We start from the raw sequence: 12122 nt of genomic DNA, 5'->3' as shown, positions 1-12122 counted from the left end.
GCAGGCTAACAAGCTTTGATCGCGTACACTTTCTCTGCCAGTTAAATAATTAAAAGGCAGGAAAAATCTGGAGTGCAACAGGTAGAGGTAGCAGTGGAGAAATCTCAGGGTCCACACAGAATCAGCAGCGGAAGAAAGGCATTTATGGGGAGTGAGGAAACACACACATGCAGCAGACACACAGAAGAAAGATTTTAAAGTCTCCAAAACATTTTTCTTCAATAATTTAGGGTTGGTCAGTTTGAAGGAAGCTAGGATGGTTGATTGGCCCAGAACTAAGCATAGCCTGTCCTGAGCAGGCCTTGATCTTGCTGAACCCATCCATCAGCAGGGGTTTGCTACTGAGAGACCAAAACCTTCTTAAGCTAGTGTGCTTTTGTTTCAAGTGAGGAGGATGAAAAAAAAAAAAAAAGCCAGGCTGGCCACTTGAAAATTGAGCTCCTTTATGGCCTAGAGATGGCCCCTCTCCCTAACCACCAGAGAATGTCCCTAACTCCTAGACTCTCAGTTGTCTGGCTGCCTCTTTTTCCTGGCCTTCCCCTACCCGGAAGCTGCCTGAGGTGTCGGCAGTCAGACGAAGTTCTGCCCTGAGGCTTGACTTACTGGGCTTCATTTTCCTTGCTGCTTGCTTGCCAGTTGCAGCCCCACCCACCCCCTTTCTGTGGAGCCAGGGCTGCTGTTTAAAGTAGGTCCTGGGGCTACACAGTCCTAGGATTCTGGAAGGCATGGAGATAGGGGTATCTCTGCCCTGCAGCCAAGTGGGTAGGTGACATGGGAGGTCCACATCATGTTAATTGTGCCCAGACCAGAAAAGCCTGATTAACTGCAGTTCATTTTCTTAAATTTCACTTCTCAGAATTGGGCACCCCCAGGCTGTGAAAAACTAGGGAAGTGTCTGACACCTCCTGAGTCTGTCCCTGAGAAGTGTTTCTGGGCCCATTAGCCAAGACCAGAATCTCCAGCCAGCCCTCCAAGTTCCTGGAAGGCCTTGGCCTTGGGACTGATGGATGGAAGAGACCAGCTGCCCTCTGCTTACCCATTCCTGGATGAACGGCCCCTGCAACCAATAGCAAGGCTCCAAGACTGCCCATCCTGGAGCTCCTGACCCTAGAGTCAACTCTCTAGCAATGTGGCCCATCTTGCCAACTCCAGAAAAAGAAGAGGCTTGCCTACCCTAGGTGGCCTTGGTCACCATCCGTGCTCCAGCCTAGGGTCTGACGCTGTCACTGTGCCTCCTCACTGTCCCTGTATACATTTCAACCTTGATGTGTCCATACATTTCAACCTTGGTGTGTCGGAGACAAAAGTGAAGATTTCAGCTCGATGCCAAGGAGCCGCCATCTGCCTGGCCATCAGTCTTCACCCCCAGGCCAACCCCCTGAGCTGCCCTACCTCTTTCCCACTGGCTACAAGCAAAAGACAAAGATAGCACATTTTCCAGCCAAGGTGACATCTGCTACCACCCCATAGAGATAGGAAGATGATATCCTAAATTTCTGGTTCTGGCTCAGTGCAGTACGGGGCCACTTCTGTACCTGTCACCTGTCATGTGCTCCACATACTCTCCAAGATCCTTTCTCTGAAGGCTCATGGGAGTTGTCCATCATAAACAAGTCTTCACATCTGTGCAGTAACTGTAATGCCAGAGCTGAATTGTAAGCTTGGGAAACAAAGAGACAGGGAGCAGGAATAAAGGAACAGGAGATGTGTGAGCTCTGGCAGCCTCAGTTTTATTTTTGGGTTGTTTGTTTGTTTGTTTGTTTGTTTGTGTTTGTTTCAAGGCAAGGTTTCTCTGTGTAGCCCTGGCTCTCCCAGAACTCACTCTGTAGACCAGGCTGGCCTTGAACTCAGAGATCTGCCTGCCTCTGCCTCCCAAGTGCTCAGATTAAAGGTGTGCGCCACCACTGCCCAGCTATCCTGGTTTTTAAAATAAAGATTATGATGGGAGACTGTGTGTTAGATGTCCATGTACCTGTTGCATGAACTTTCCCTGGGGAGACAGAAACATATGCCCCAGATAAGATTCCAGGGACAGCCTAAATAAAGTAACCATTGTATCCAGTGAGTTCATTGCTTATAAAAACATGAATGACCACCAAAGCACCCAATGTGTGTGTGTGTGTGTGTGTGTGTGTGTGTGTGTGTGTGTGTGTGTATTCTAGTGCCTCCAGAGACCTCAGATGGAAGAATTGCACCTTTCGGGAGGGTCCAGGAAGGAATGGTTGGAATCCACTGAACCTGCCCCACACCCTCTCCTTTGATGGAGCATGGGCCAATCTGGAGGCTATCTTTTGAGTAATTACAACTGCACTGAAGATGACAATGGCTATTACACTCAGAGGACAGTCTTCTACACCATTACCTGTACACCCAGATACTGTTCTGGGTAGGTAGATCCCAGTTCTGTCGCTGGCTATCTGGATTTTCTGTTCCCCACCCCAAAACGAGGAGGGAGGGTCTGTGGCTTCAGAGTAGACATTCCTTACCCCGCAGTGCTACCCTGCTTTCCCCCTCCACTACAGGCAATACACAATACACTCCCACTTCCGGACCGGGACTATCCACCAATTCCCTTCCCTGCTAATTCCAGGAAAGCAGGGGCTGAATCTCAGGCCCCTCCCACTGCGCGCTGCGAGCGAAGGGACGCGAGGCTAAACCATGTCAGGGGACCTGGGCAAGACCCGTCACTGCTCCCCCAGGTCCAGAAGGCTGGCCCCGGGGAAAGCAGGACTAGAAAAGCGTGCGGGAGGCAAAACCAAAAAATAGAGTGACAAGGCGCACATCCGTTTTCCACCCATACATCTTTGAGGTAGGGATGCTTGTGTTTAGGCAGCTCAAGAAATTTAACCCCGGATTTTCATCTGCTGTCCTCTAGGATTCGTGTCAATATATCACTTCCTGACTCAGACCGCTTACCCAACCTCGCAGAGGCCACGCCTCTCGCTGCCAGACCCGCCCATCCCGCCCCTCGTGCTAGACCTCCCTGCACCCAGAAGCCCCGCCCATCGAGGATGCCCCGCCCTTGTTCCCCGGATTGACGTGAGCCTAGCTGGCGGACACCCACCTCCTCCCTTCCTCTGACACGCACGCGGCCATGTCCGAACCTGAGTTGCAGCTGGTGGCGCGGCGCATCCGCAGCTTCCCCGACTTCCCCATCCAGGGCGTGCTGTTCAGGTGCGGTCACGAGCGGGCGAGGCGTTGGCGCTGGACTCTCAGCCCCCGGCGCAGGCGCGTGGGCAGTCTCGGGGATCTTACGGGGCCTCTGCCCGGCCTCACGTGGGTCACTATCCTGTCCTTGTTTCCAGGGATATCTCGCCCGTCTTGAAAGACCCGGACTCCTTCCGAGCTGCCATCCGCCTCCTGGTCAATCACCTGAAGTCCACGCACAGCGGCAAGATCGACTACATCGCAGGCGAGTGGCCTTGCTAGGCTGTGGTCATCCCCCACAGTCCAGGCCCCCATCTTTTTTTCCCTTCCTGTCATCCACAGTCTACCCCACACCCATCCCTTCTTTCTCCAACCTTTGACCTTCCTTGGTTCCTCCCTGTCTTGGTCGCTTGCTCACCCTGGCTGACTACAGTCTCCCTCCCCTGCTAGGTACCCTAAGGCATCTGCCCTCCGTGCTTATTCCTAGAGATGAACTCTGCTCTGTCCTTGTGTCCAGAGCCAGTCCTTCCTTTTTCCTAGGGCACAAGGCTGGCCAGCACCCTGACAGAGGGCTGGGAGGCCCTGGAACCTCCAGATGATGGACGTTCTTGTTTAGGGGTAGCCTCTGGGATGAGCTAGATATTAAGAAATAAGGTAACCTTGGGTCAGACTTGGGTGTGGCCTGGTAGATCTCAAGCCTGGTAGCCTCAGGGGCTGCATATCCCTAGGACTACACCAGAGCACCTTTCTCTTGTTCCCCCGCACAAGCTGGTACTGGACAACTGCTCTAGACCAGAGTATCCAGAGGGAGGGTGAGCACCCCAGAGAACAGAGTGGCCCTAGCAAGTGCTCAGGGACCACAGTACTTTTGCCCAATTCTTTAACTATTGGTACCCCCTGGCCATGCTCCCGAAATGAGGGCACCTGGAAACAAGGTGACCCTGAGCTGTACAGAAGGCAGGGAAGATCCCCAAGGCTGAGATGCTACCCAGTAGCCATCTGTGTTCTACCTATAGTCAACAAGACCTAGTGTTCCCAGTCAGTATTATTGACCTCTCCATCCTTGGCCTGTAGATTCCCACGCCCCTCAGCTCCATCCTCAGGCTCCTAACCCTGACACTCTTCCGTCTTTACAGGTCTAGACTCCAGGGGCTTCCTGTTTGGTCCTTCCCTAGCTCAGGAGCTGGGCGTGGGCTGCGTGCTCATCCGGAAGCGTGGGAAGCTGCCGGGCCCCACTCTGTCATCCTCCTATGCTCTGGAGTATGGGAAGGTAAGTGAGCTGTGTGTAGGGCAAGGGGCAGGGCCTAACCACTGCTATCAGTGTCTGAGAGTAAATGTGTGTGCTCAGAGAGGTTGAGACATCCGGGCAGGTTTACACCACCAGGAAACGCTCGAGGCTAAGGAGGTGGCTACTTGTTCCCGCCTAGCCTTTCTCTTACACTACTTCCCGTACGCAGGCTGAGCTGGAAATCCAGAAAGATGCCATAGAACCCGGGCAGAGAGTGGTCATTGTGGATGATCTTCTGGCCACTGGAGGTAAGAACCACCCCAAGTCACAAACAGGCTCTAAAGACCCTGTCCGGAGTGCTGACTCTGCAAAGCGCTTTAATATCTTCTCTTTCCCTGTCCCTCCGCCCCAGGAACCATGTGTGCGGCCTGTGAGCTGCTGAACCAGCTCCGCGCTGAGGTGGTGGAGTGTGTGACCCTGGTGGAGCTGACCTCCCTGAACGGCAGGGAGAAGCTTGGACCTATACCATTCTTCTCTCTCCTGCAGTATGAATGAGGAGTCAGCAAGGTGGCCACACCCCTTAGTAACTAACTGCACTGCCTGGTGGCTCGCACCTAAGTGACCTTTTGTGAGCTACCAGCTATTCTTTTGTCAATGTATCGCTCATTCCGCTGGTCAACTGATTGCCGTGCCTTTGGACCTCCTGGATCCTTGCGTTTTTTTGTACACGAGCCAAACTCTGGAGTAGCACAGAGCTGCACTACTGGAGATCAATAAACGGTTTTGATACACGCCCTGCTTCTCCTCACTTTGTTGCACGGGTCACATTCTGTGGTTCCAGAGTGACATTACTGGGACAGGGGGCTATGTCACTCTGTGGGTGGACCTCAAACAGGTGGGAACCCATAGGCTCAGCTTTGTATAGAAGTCACAACCCCTACCTAGGAAGCAGATATTGCCTCTGTAAGTCTCAGGGACAGCTGACTACATAAATGTAGCCTAAACAGCTTTATTCCAGCTTTTCTAGGCTACCTTTCCTTTAGGACCAAAATGAAAGCAGGGGCCCACAGCCATCATATTTTTTTGTTTTTCGAGACAGGGTTTCTTAATGTAGCCAGCCCGGACTATCCTGGACTCAATTTATACCTCAGGCTGGCCTCAAACTTACCTACCTCTGACTTTTTTTTTTGGTTTTCAAAGAGACAGTTTCTCTGTGTAGCCCTGGCTGCCCTGGAACTCACTCTGTAGACCAGGCTGGCCTGGAACTCAGAAATCTGCCTGCCTCTGCCTCCCAAGTGCTGGGATTAAAGGCGTGTTCCACCACTGCCCGGCCCTACCTCTGACTCTTGAGTGCTGGGATCAAAAGTATGCACCACCATGACCAGCTCAGTCAGTTTTGTTGCAGGGCACAATGGTGTACACCCAGCGCTTTGGAGACAGGCAGACTAACCTGGTCTATATAGTTCTAAGAAAGCCAGAGCTACAAAAACATTTAGAAAATAAAATACATCGTACTAGAGCAGGGCACATTTAAAGAGATTTTTATAGTGACAGGTTCAGTTTAATCTCGGTAGTAATTTATTTAAACCTTACATGACTTTATTAAAAGCCAAAACTTAGTCACATGCAGGGCCATATGTAAGTAATCGAAGGTTTAAAGAGAAATCAAACTTTACATATTTACAGATGGCCTGATTTCACTCGAGAGTGAAACCAGAAGTCAAGGTCTGTCTGATTCTTAAGGCTCTGAGCTCTTATAGTTTGGCGAAGCATAGAGAGGCGAGGCTATGCTGGCCTAGGCTTGCATCCGGACCTTGATCTTGACTATACCTAGTACTTGAGTAGTTTGTGGAATGGGCATCCACATACCCTACTCTCCAAGAGTCTACTTCCCCTGGAGCTGAGTCTGGAATACCCCCAAAGCCTCAGGAACCAACGTAACACCAGCAGTTCATGAGATCCACGGGCACCACAGCTGCCCACACCAGCGATAGGTACCCCCTTAGGCCTGTGATGCAGAAAGGGAAACTTATGTGCCTTTGTGTACCGATGAAACAAACATCGGGCAAGGAATTCAAAGTCACAGCCCCTCGGCGTGGACATGGTGGGTCAACCTCGCAGTGAGGTCAGCCAGGTCAGCAGCTTTGTCCAGCTTGACATAGGTATCGGTGCGAATTCGATGCAGGCTGAGCCAGTCGGGCAGAACCTCGGCCAGGAGCAACAGGTGTTTCTCCATCTCCCCTGCACAAGTGGATTATGGGTTTAAACCTAGATGGCTTGCTCTCTCACCCACCAAGGTACCCGACACCCCACAATAGGCCTTTGTCAATACTTATCCACTGCTATGTACAGTGGATCCAAACAGAGCCAAGAACCATGGGGTCCCTGGACACTGTTCAAGCACCAGGAGAAGGAACAGCAGAGGCAATACTCACATGCTCCAAGACTGGTTGAACAAACCAATAAGTGGCAGAATTGGGGGGTGGGGGGGAGTACAACGAGACCATGGCAGGCAAACTGTCCCTGGTCAGAAATGGGCCCAGCTCCTTGCCAAGAACAGAGTGAGCACGACCATGCCCACCCTCACCCCTATCTTGCTTTGCACAAACCTAGGCTCAGGACAGCTCGGGAACTATCCACCATCCTTGCACAGACAACCTCCATAGTGAGTGCCGGCTTCCGCTCAGACACGAAGACACCACGCAGCACGCGGGCCAGCTCTGGCAAACGTTCTAACCGCTGCAGCCGAAGCTCCTGCTCGGGACACCGCGTCATCCTTGCCAGCTGCTTCTGGACCTCCTTGGCCCTTATCTGCATAGGGATGGGTCAGCAGGAAATGGTCACCAAGGAAAGCCCTCTCCTGTCGCCAAGACCCCTAACCACAACCCAGGACTCACCCGCTCCAGCAGTGCTTGCGACACACCCTTCAGGGCACTCGGAGAGGCAGCAGGTGGGGTGGTTGGTGGGGTGGCTGGGGTGGTTGGTGGGGTGGCTGGGGGTGCTGCACTAGAGGTCCCAGGGCTACTGGGCTCAGCTGAGCGCAGGGCCAGGTTACTCAAGGCCTTCTCCATCTGCAGAGCAGGCACAGGTCAGAAGTCACAAAAGATTCACAAACTTCCCAACCTTGAGGGCAGCTCTTTACATGGGCCCCGCCCTAGTATATGGTGTGTATATATATATATGTATATGTATATATGTATATATGTGTATGTGTGTTATGTGTGTATGCATATGTACACACACACATACACACAAAGAGCCAGATTAGCTGCACGCATGCGTACAAAGCACATCTTACTACTGTGTGCCCTTAGCGGAGGAAGGATGAGGTAACCTGGAGGCACTCCGCTGTTACCCCCACCCTCCTGCCATACTCCCTGAGGAGAAAGGAATGAAATTAGAAGTCAGAGAGCCTCACCTTGGGTGTCATCAAGCTCCGGGCACGGGCCAACACTTCCTGGGCAGTGGTGAGCTTCTCTGTGACCGGAGGCTGGGGCAACTCAGCTGGTTCGATATCGGGTACCTCATCTACATTGAAACGCGGGTGCCAGCGAGTCAGCTGGTCTTCTGGCACCGTCATGGGGGGGCTCAGCGAAGCCAGGAAAGCCTGGAGGAATGTTGGGGTACTCATTTCAGTATCTCCAACTAGAGAATCAACTCAGCTGTTCTGTGCCCAGACACAGCCAGGTATAACATAAGGAAAGGCATGTGTAGTTAAACATGGCCATGGTTAAATAAATGAGACAAACATCCTCTCAGGGTCTTGATGTAATCCTGGACTCCACAGCTTTGGAGTTCCGGGCAGCTCTGCCCCAGCTTCAGCCTATAGGGTAGGCATCAGCCCTCCTTACATTTAAAGAGAACCATAGTAAGGGACTGTAGTGGTTTGAATATGCTTGGTCTAGGGAGTGGCATTATTAGAAAGTTTGGCCCTCTTAGAGTAGGTGTGTCACTGTGGGTGTGGGCTTTAAGACCCTCATCCTAGCTGCCTGGAAGCCAATCTTCCAGGCTAGCAGCCTTCAGATGAAGATGTAGAACTCTTGCCGGGCAGTGGTGGCACACGCCTTTAATCCCAAAAAATCCCAAACCAAAAAAGTCTGCACCATGCCTGCCTGGATGCTGCCAGGCTCCCACCATGATAATAATGGACTGAACCTGTAAGCCAGCCCCAATTAAATATTGTCCTTTTAAGAGTTGCCTTGGTCATGGTCTGTTCATGGCTGTAAAAACCCCCACTGAGACAAGGACTGAGAGGAACCTTTCCTTTTTTTTTTTTGGTTTGGTTTTTCGAGACAGGGTTTCTCTGTGTAGCCCTGGCTGTCCTGGAACTCACTCTGTAGACCAAGCTAACCTCAAACTCTCGAACTCAGAAATCTGCCTGCCTCTGCCTCCCAAGTGCTGGGATTAAAGATGTGCGCCACCACTACCTGGCTGAGAGGAACCTTTATATCTGAGGCCAGAACAGGAGTTGAATAGGGACCAGAGTAATTAAGACTACCGTCCACTTAGAGCAGGGACTGAACCTGCTGTAACTGCCTCCACAAACCCAGGCACTCACCTTGTGATGCTCCTTGACTCGGTCCACCAGGTTCTGCCGGAAGACTTGCCGGCGCTGCAGGAGGCACGTGGCTGTGAGCTGGGTGGCACCACCGGCCTCTGCAAGGTAAAACCGTGGTGAGCCCAGGCCCATCCAACTGCCCAGCCCATGACTGAGATCAAAACACCAGGCCTAGGACCAACACCTCGAGCTCAGCCCCAAGTCCAAGAGGAGGGAAAACACTCAAGGCCTTGCCAAAGACTCACCCTGGCCTAGCAAGGGCTCGATGGTGAGTTGGTAATCAGATCTCTTGATGCTGTCCTTGAAGGTGGGGACATTGCACTCCTGGCGGAAGCAGTACGATGCGGGATACACAGTTTTGATCTGGCCCACATTGCGCTCTTCAAAGCGCCTACGGGAGAGAGGATGGGGTGCGAAGGACCAGGTAGGTCGGCATCGGGCGGACATCACCGCGGGCAGCTACACCCCTCCCCCCACATGACTCACTTGCGCATCATCTCCTGAACGCCTTGCTTGACTTTGGCGAAGGTCACAGTCTCAGAGCGATTGTGAAGCATGCTCACGATGGTGTCCATGCTTCGGAACATTTCAGCCAGCACCTGATACTTGTATGGTAGGACAAGGCCCGGGAGACCAGGCTGGGCCAGGGCATGGAAGCGCTGGTAGGCAGGAGCTTTCTCGACACTGTCAAAGGGAAGCATTCCCATTAGACTATCAAACCACAGGGTCTGACCCCCCCCCCCCATCAGCCCCCCCCCCCCCAAGACCCCCCCCTCCACCATCAGACCACAGGGTAGGTACGAGAGGAGACTATTACCCAGAACCCCAAAACTACCCATTTGCAAAGTCCCAGCATGTCTAATGCTGCCTGTGAGAGAAGCATCAGAAAGGGACAAGAAGCCTGCCCCACACACTAGCTCTGCACTCTCAGCTCAGAGACGCAGAGTCACAGACAGGCACGGAATCCACCGCTGTTCATAGTACTTAGAACGAGCCAGGAGCAGGAGTGACAATGTCCCTTTTCAGGTGGGGGACAGGGCATAGTGCCAGGGAGGAGGAGACTAGGATATGGTCTAGGCAATCTGGCTCCAAGCCCCACAGCCACCCATACACTCAGACCCGACAGTGCCTCCCAAAGGCCTGTCCTCTCCTGGACCGTGCGGCCCACCAGGACTCACCATGGCTGCTCAGTGGACACCTTGGCATCTGGGGTACAAGGCTCCACAACATTCTCCTGCACTCTGGCTCTCAGGGCCCGTGCCTGGGCTCCCAACTTCCGTGCCCGCCTCAGGCAGGACTGGAGCTCGGAGATGGAGTCCTCTGAGGGGACCTGGGGACATAGGTACTGTCAGTTCTGCAAGTTATATATATCCCTGTCCACAGTCTACCCTCAATCCAGCCTCCTCACCTTGTCCCGCTGTCGACCTCCAGAAACAGCGGTACTCTTTGTTCTCTTGACGGGGGATGGGCAAACCGGGAAGCCAAGGTCAGCTGGGGGGCTGGGATCAGCTGGAGGGCTGGGAACAGCTGGGGGGCTGGGATCAGCTGGGGGGCTGGGATTCGGTATGGAGCCGGAATCAGCTAGGGAACTGGCGCAGGAGTCCTGGTGATTCAGAAGGCACAGAACAATAAACTGGGGTGGGGAGGGGTATTCGTTCGGCCCGCAGACCCAGAACTAGGCTGTCAGTTCACTGCACCCGGAGAGCAGGAGTCAGGGCTGGGGGTGCCTGCCTATTCAGACACTTCATGAACAAATAGTAAAGATCCACCTGGTCTGCTGGGCCTGTTTCTCCTTGAAGCAGCTTCCAGCCCTGACTCCCCAATGCCCTCCCTCCATTTCAAGAGCTCCAAGCCAATCCTTTGCGGAACACCCACACCACCACAATCACCCCGGCCAGCTGCAGCCTCCCAGGAAGCCCAGGTAACCTCTGCACACGTCGGCAATGGCTCACTCCCCTGGGGGAGAGGAAGGAGCGGCCAGCCTGCTCACGACTCTATTCTTCCCTCTATCTCGGCGCCCGATAACCAGGATTTCCTCTCCTAACCAAGGGTCCTCTGGGGTCCCCCGAGCGCCTCACCAATCCAGGCAGCCGTAGCCTCCGGCGCGCGGGCGGCGCGGGCAGGTCGCTCCCGGGTTCGGCGGGGGGCCGGGCGCGCTTGCGGCTGCTGCTCCGGGTGATCTCAGGAGCCACGAGCCCACCAGGGCTCGGGGTGAGACAGGTCGACTTGGCCCGTGGAGTAGTCAGGCCCGGGCGACGGCACGCATAGAAATCGGTAACACGACTCTGCGCCATGGCGCCAAAAAGCTAGTTCCCGCGGATTTCGTGCAATTTTCGCGGCTCCAGCCTCGCCCCGCCCAGGCCGTACCATCGGGCACAGCTCTCGGAGGGGGAAACGTGCATGCTCCGGAGCATGCGCGCTAGTGTGCACCGAGACACGCATGCGCCACGCCGCCTCCTCCACCCCCGCGGCAGTTTTGGATTGAGTGACCGAGAATGGGAGCGGCCGTGGGTGGAGGTTGGGGTGGAAGGTTCGGGACAGGATACTGTTTGACTCCTGTGCATTGGCTCTCTGACATGCGGCGTAGCACATCCGCTACCCGCGTCGTTTCCGCGCGCTGCTGGGCTGTGGCGCCTAAGGCTCTCAAAGCCACTTGGCGCGCAGCGTGGACAGCAGCGGCTGCGGCCGGACAGCTCTTGGCCCAGCAAAGAGGATCACGTGAAGGGTGACGCTTCTGCTCCAGTTACATTTACAAAATAATAGCCCGGTCTCCTCGAAGGCTAGCAAAATTGCTGTGTCTGAGTCCGGTCCCACGCGTGAGATGAGTACACAGGACGACTCGTGCCGCCGAACAGGCTCCAAAAGCATCTCATTTTCCCGCCCACATCCGGGTTAAGGAGTGCAGGGGTTGGAGTTAGGCCATGGCAGGAAGCGGCCTAGAAGCATGGGAAATCCAGAGAGGCCACGCAGGTCTGCTTTCCTCATCACCTGGCAGTCACCGCCACCCAACGCTCCCAACACTCCTGGAGGGAGTGGCCATGCAGACAGTACTGTCATTTTGGGCAAAGGTGGCTCCCATGAGGGGGAGGGGACAGCAGAGAAGCAGGATCTGGGAAACCTGGAGAGCAAGGAGACTTCTCAGGAGGTGGGGGGAGCACGCACAGTCCAGAGCGTCGGTTTAAATCCCAT

The 12122-nt window shown here is 54.1% G+C and overlaps 3 protein-coding genes across 4 annotated transcripts in view; 2 read left to right on the top strand and 1 right to left on the bottom strand.

The window, feature by feature from the left end:
• Positions 1 to 1712, top strand: part of Galns (galactosamine (N-acetyl)-6-sulfatase) — a 30656-nt gene extending 28944 nt beyond the window's left edge. For both annotated transcript variants that reach the window (XM_028753379.1, XM_028753381.1), the window contains one exon: positions 857 to 1712. In XM_028753379.1, coding sequence (XP_028609212.1) covers positions 857 to 943 — 87 coding nt within the window. In that variant the 3' untranslated portion in view covers positions 944 to 1712. The remainder of the gene's footprint in view (positions 1 to 856) is intronic.
• Positions 1713 to 3026: 1314 nt separating this feature from the next.
• On the top strand, positions 3027 to 5169 carry Aprt (adenine phosphoribosyltransferase). Its single transcript, XM_028753370.1, has 5 exons — positions 3027 to 3174; positions 3306 to 3412; positions 4284 to 4417; positions 4605 to 4683; positions 4788 to 5169. The coding sequence occupies exons 1-5, from the start codon at positions 3095 to 3097 to the stop codon at positions 4928 to 4930; spliced, it is 543 nt and encodes a 180-aa protein (XP_028609203.1). The 5' UTR covers positions 3027 to 3094; the 3' UTR covers positions 4931 to 5169.
• Positions 5170 to 5930: 761 nt separating this feature from the next.
• On the bottom strand, positions 5931 to 11227 carry Cdt1 (chromatin licensing and DNA replication factor 1). Its single transcript, XM_028753587.1, has 10 exons — positions 11012 to 11227; positions 10342 to 10536; positions 10112 to 10263; positions 9420 to 9617; positions 9179 to 9324; positions 8934 to 9031; positions 7794 to 7982; positions 7273 to 7446; positions 6985 to 7186; positions 5931 to 6616 (listed from the first exon to the last, which is right to left on the bottom strand). The coding sequence occupies exons 1-10, from the start codon at positions 11225 to 11227 to the stop codon at positions 6456 to 6458; spliced, it is 1731 nt and encodes a 576-aa protein (XP_028609420.1). The 3' UTR covers positions 5931 to 6455.
• Between the last annotated feature and the right edge of the window lie 895 nt (positions 11228 to 12122).

Source organism: Grammomys surdaster, unplaced genomic scaffold, assembly GCF_004785775.1.
Source record: "Grammomys surdaster isolate TR1022 unplaced genomic scaffold, NIH_TR_1.0 128, whole genome shotgun sequence".
NCBI classification, from domain to species: Eukaryota; Metazoa; Chordata; class Mammalia; order Rodentia; family Muridae; genus Grammomys; species Grammomys surdaster.
This window is presented reverse-complemented; position numbering and strand designations above follow the sequence as displayed.

Coding starts and splice junctions, on each gene's coding strand:
- Aprt (XM_028753370.1), top strand. CDS start 3,095: ATGTCCGAACCTGAGTTGCAGCTGGTGGCGCGGCGCATCCGCAGCTTC. Junction 3,413..4,283: donor CAAGATCGACTACATCGCAG/GCGAGTGGCCTT, acceptor CCGTCTTTACAG/GTCTAGACTCCAGGGGCTTC. Junction 4,418..4,604: donor ATGCTCTGGAGTATGGGAAG/GTAAGTGAGCTG, acceptor TCCCGTACGCAG/GCTGAGCTGGAAATCCAGAA.
- Cdt1 (XM_028753587.1), bottom strand. CDS start 11,227: ATGGCGCAGAGTCGTGTTACCGATTTCTATGCGTGCCGTCGCCCGGGC. Junction 9,032..9,178: donor CGAGCCCTTGCTAGGCCAGG/GTGAGTCTTTGG, acceptor TTTACCTTGCAG/AGGCCGGTGGTGCCACCCAG. Junction 7,983..8,933: donor GAGTCAAGGAGCATCACAAG/GTGAGTGCCTGG, acceptor ACATTCCTCCAG/GCTTTCCTGGCTTCGCTGAG.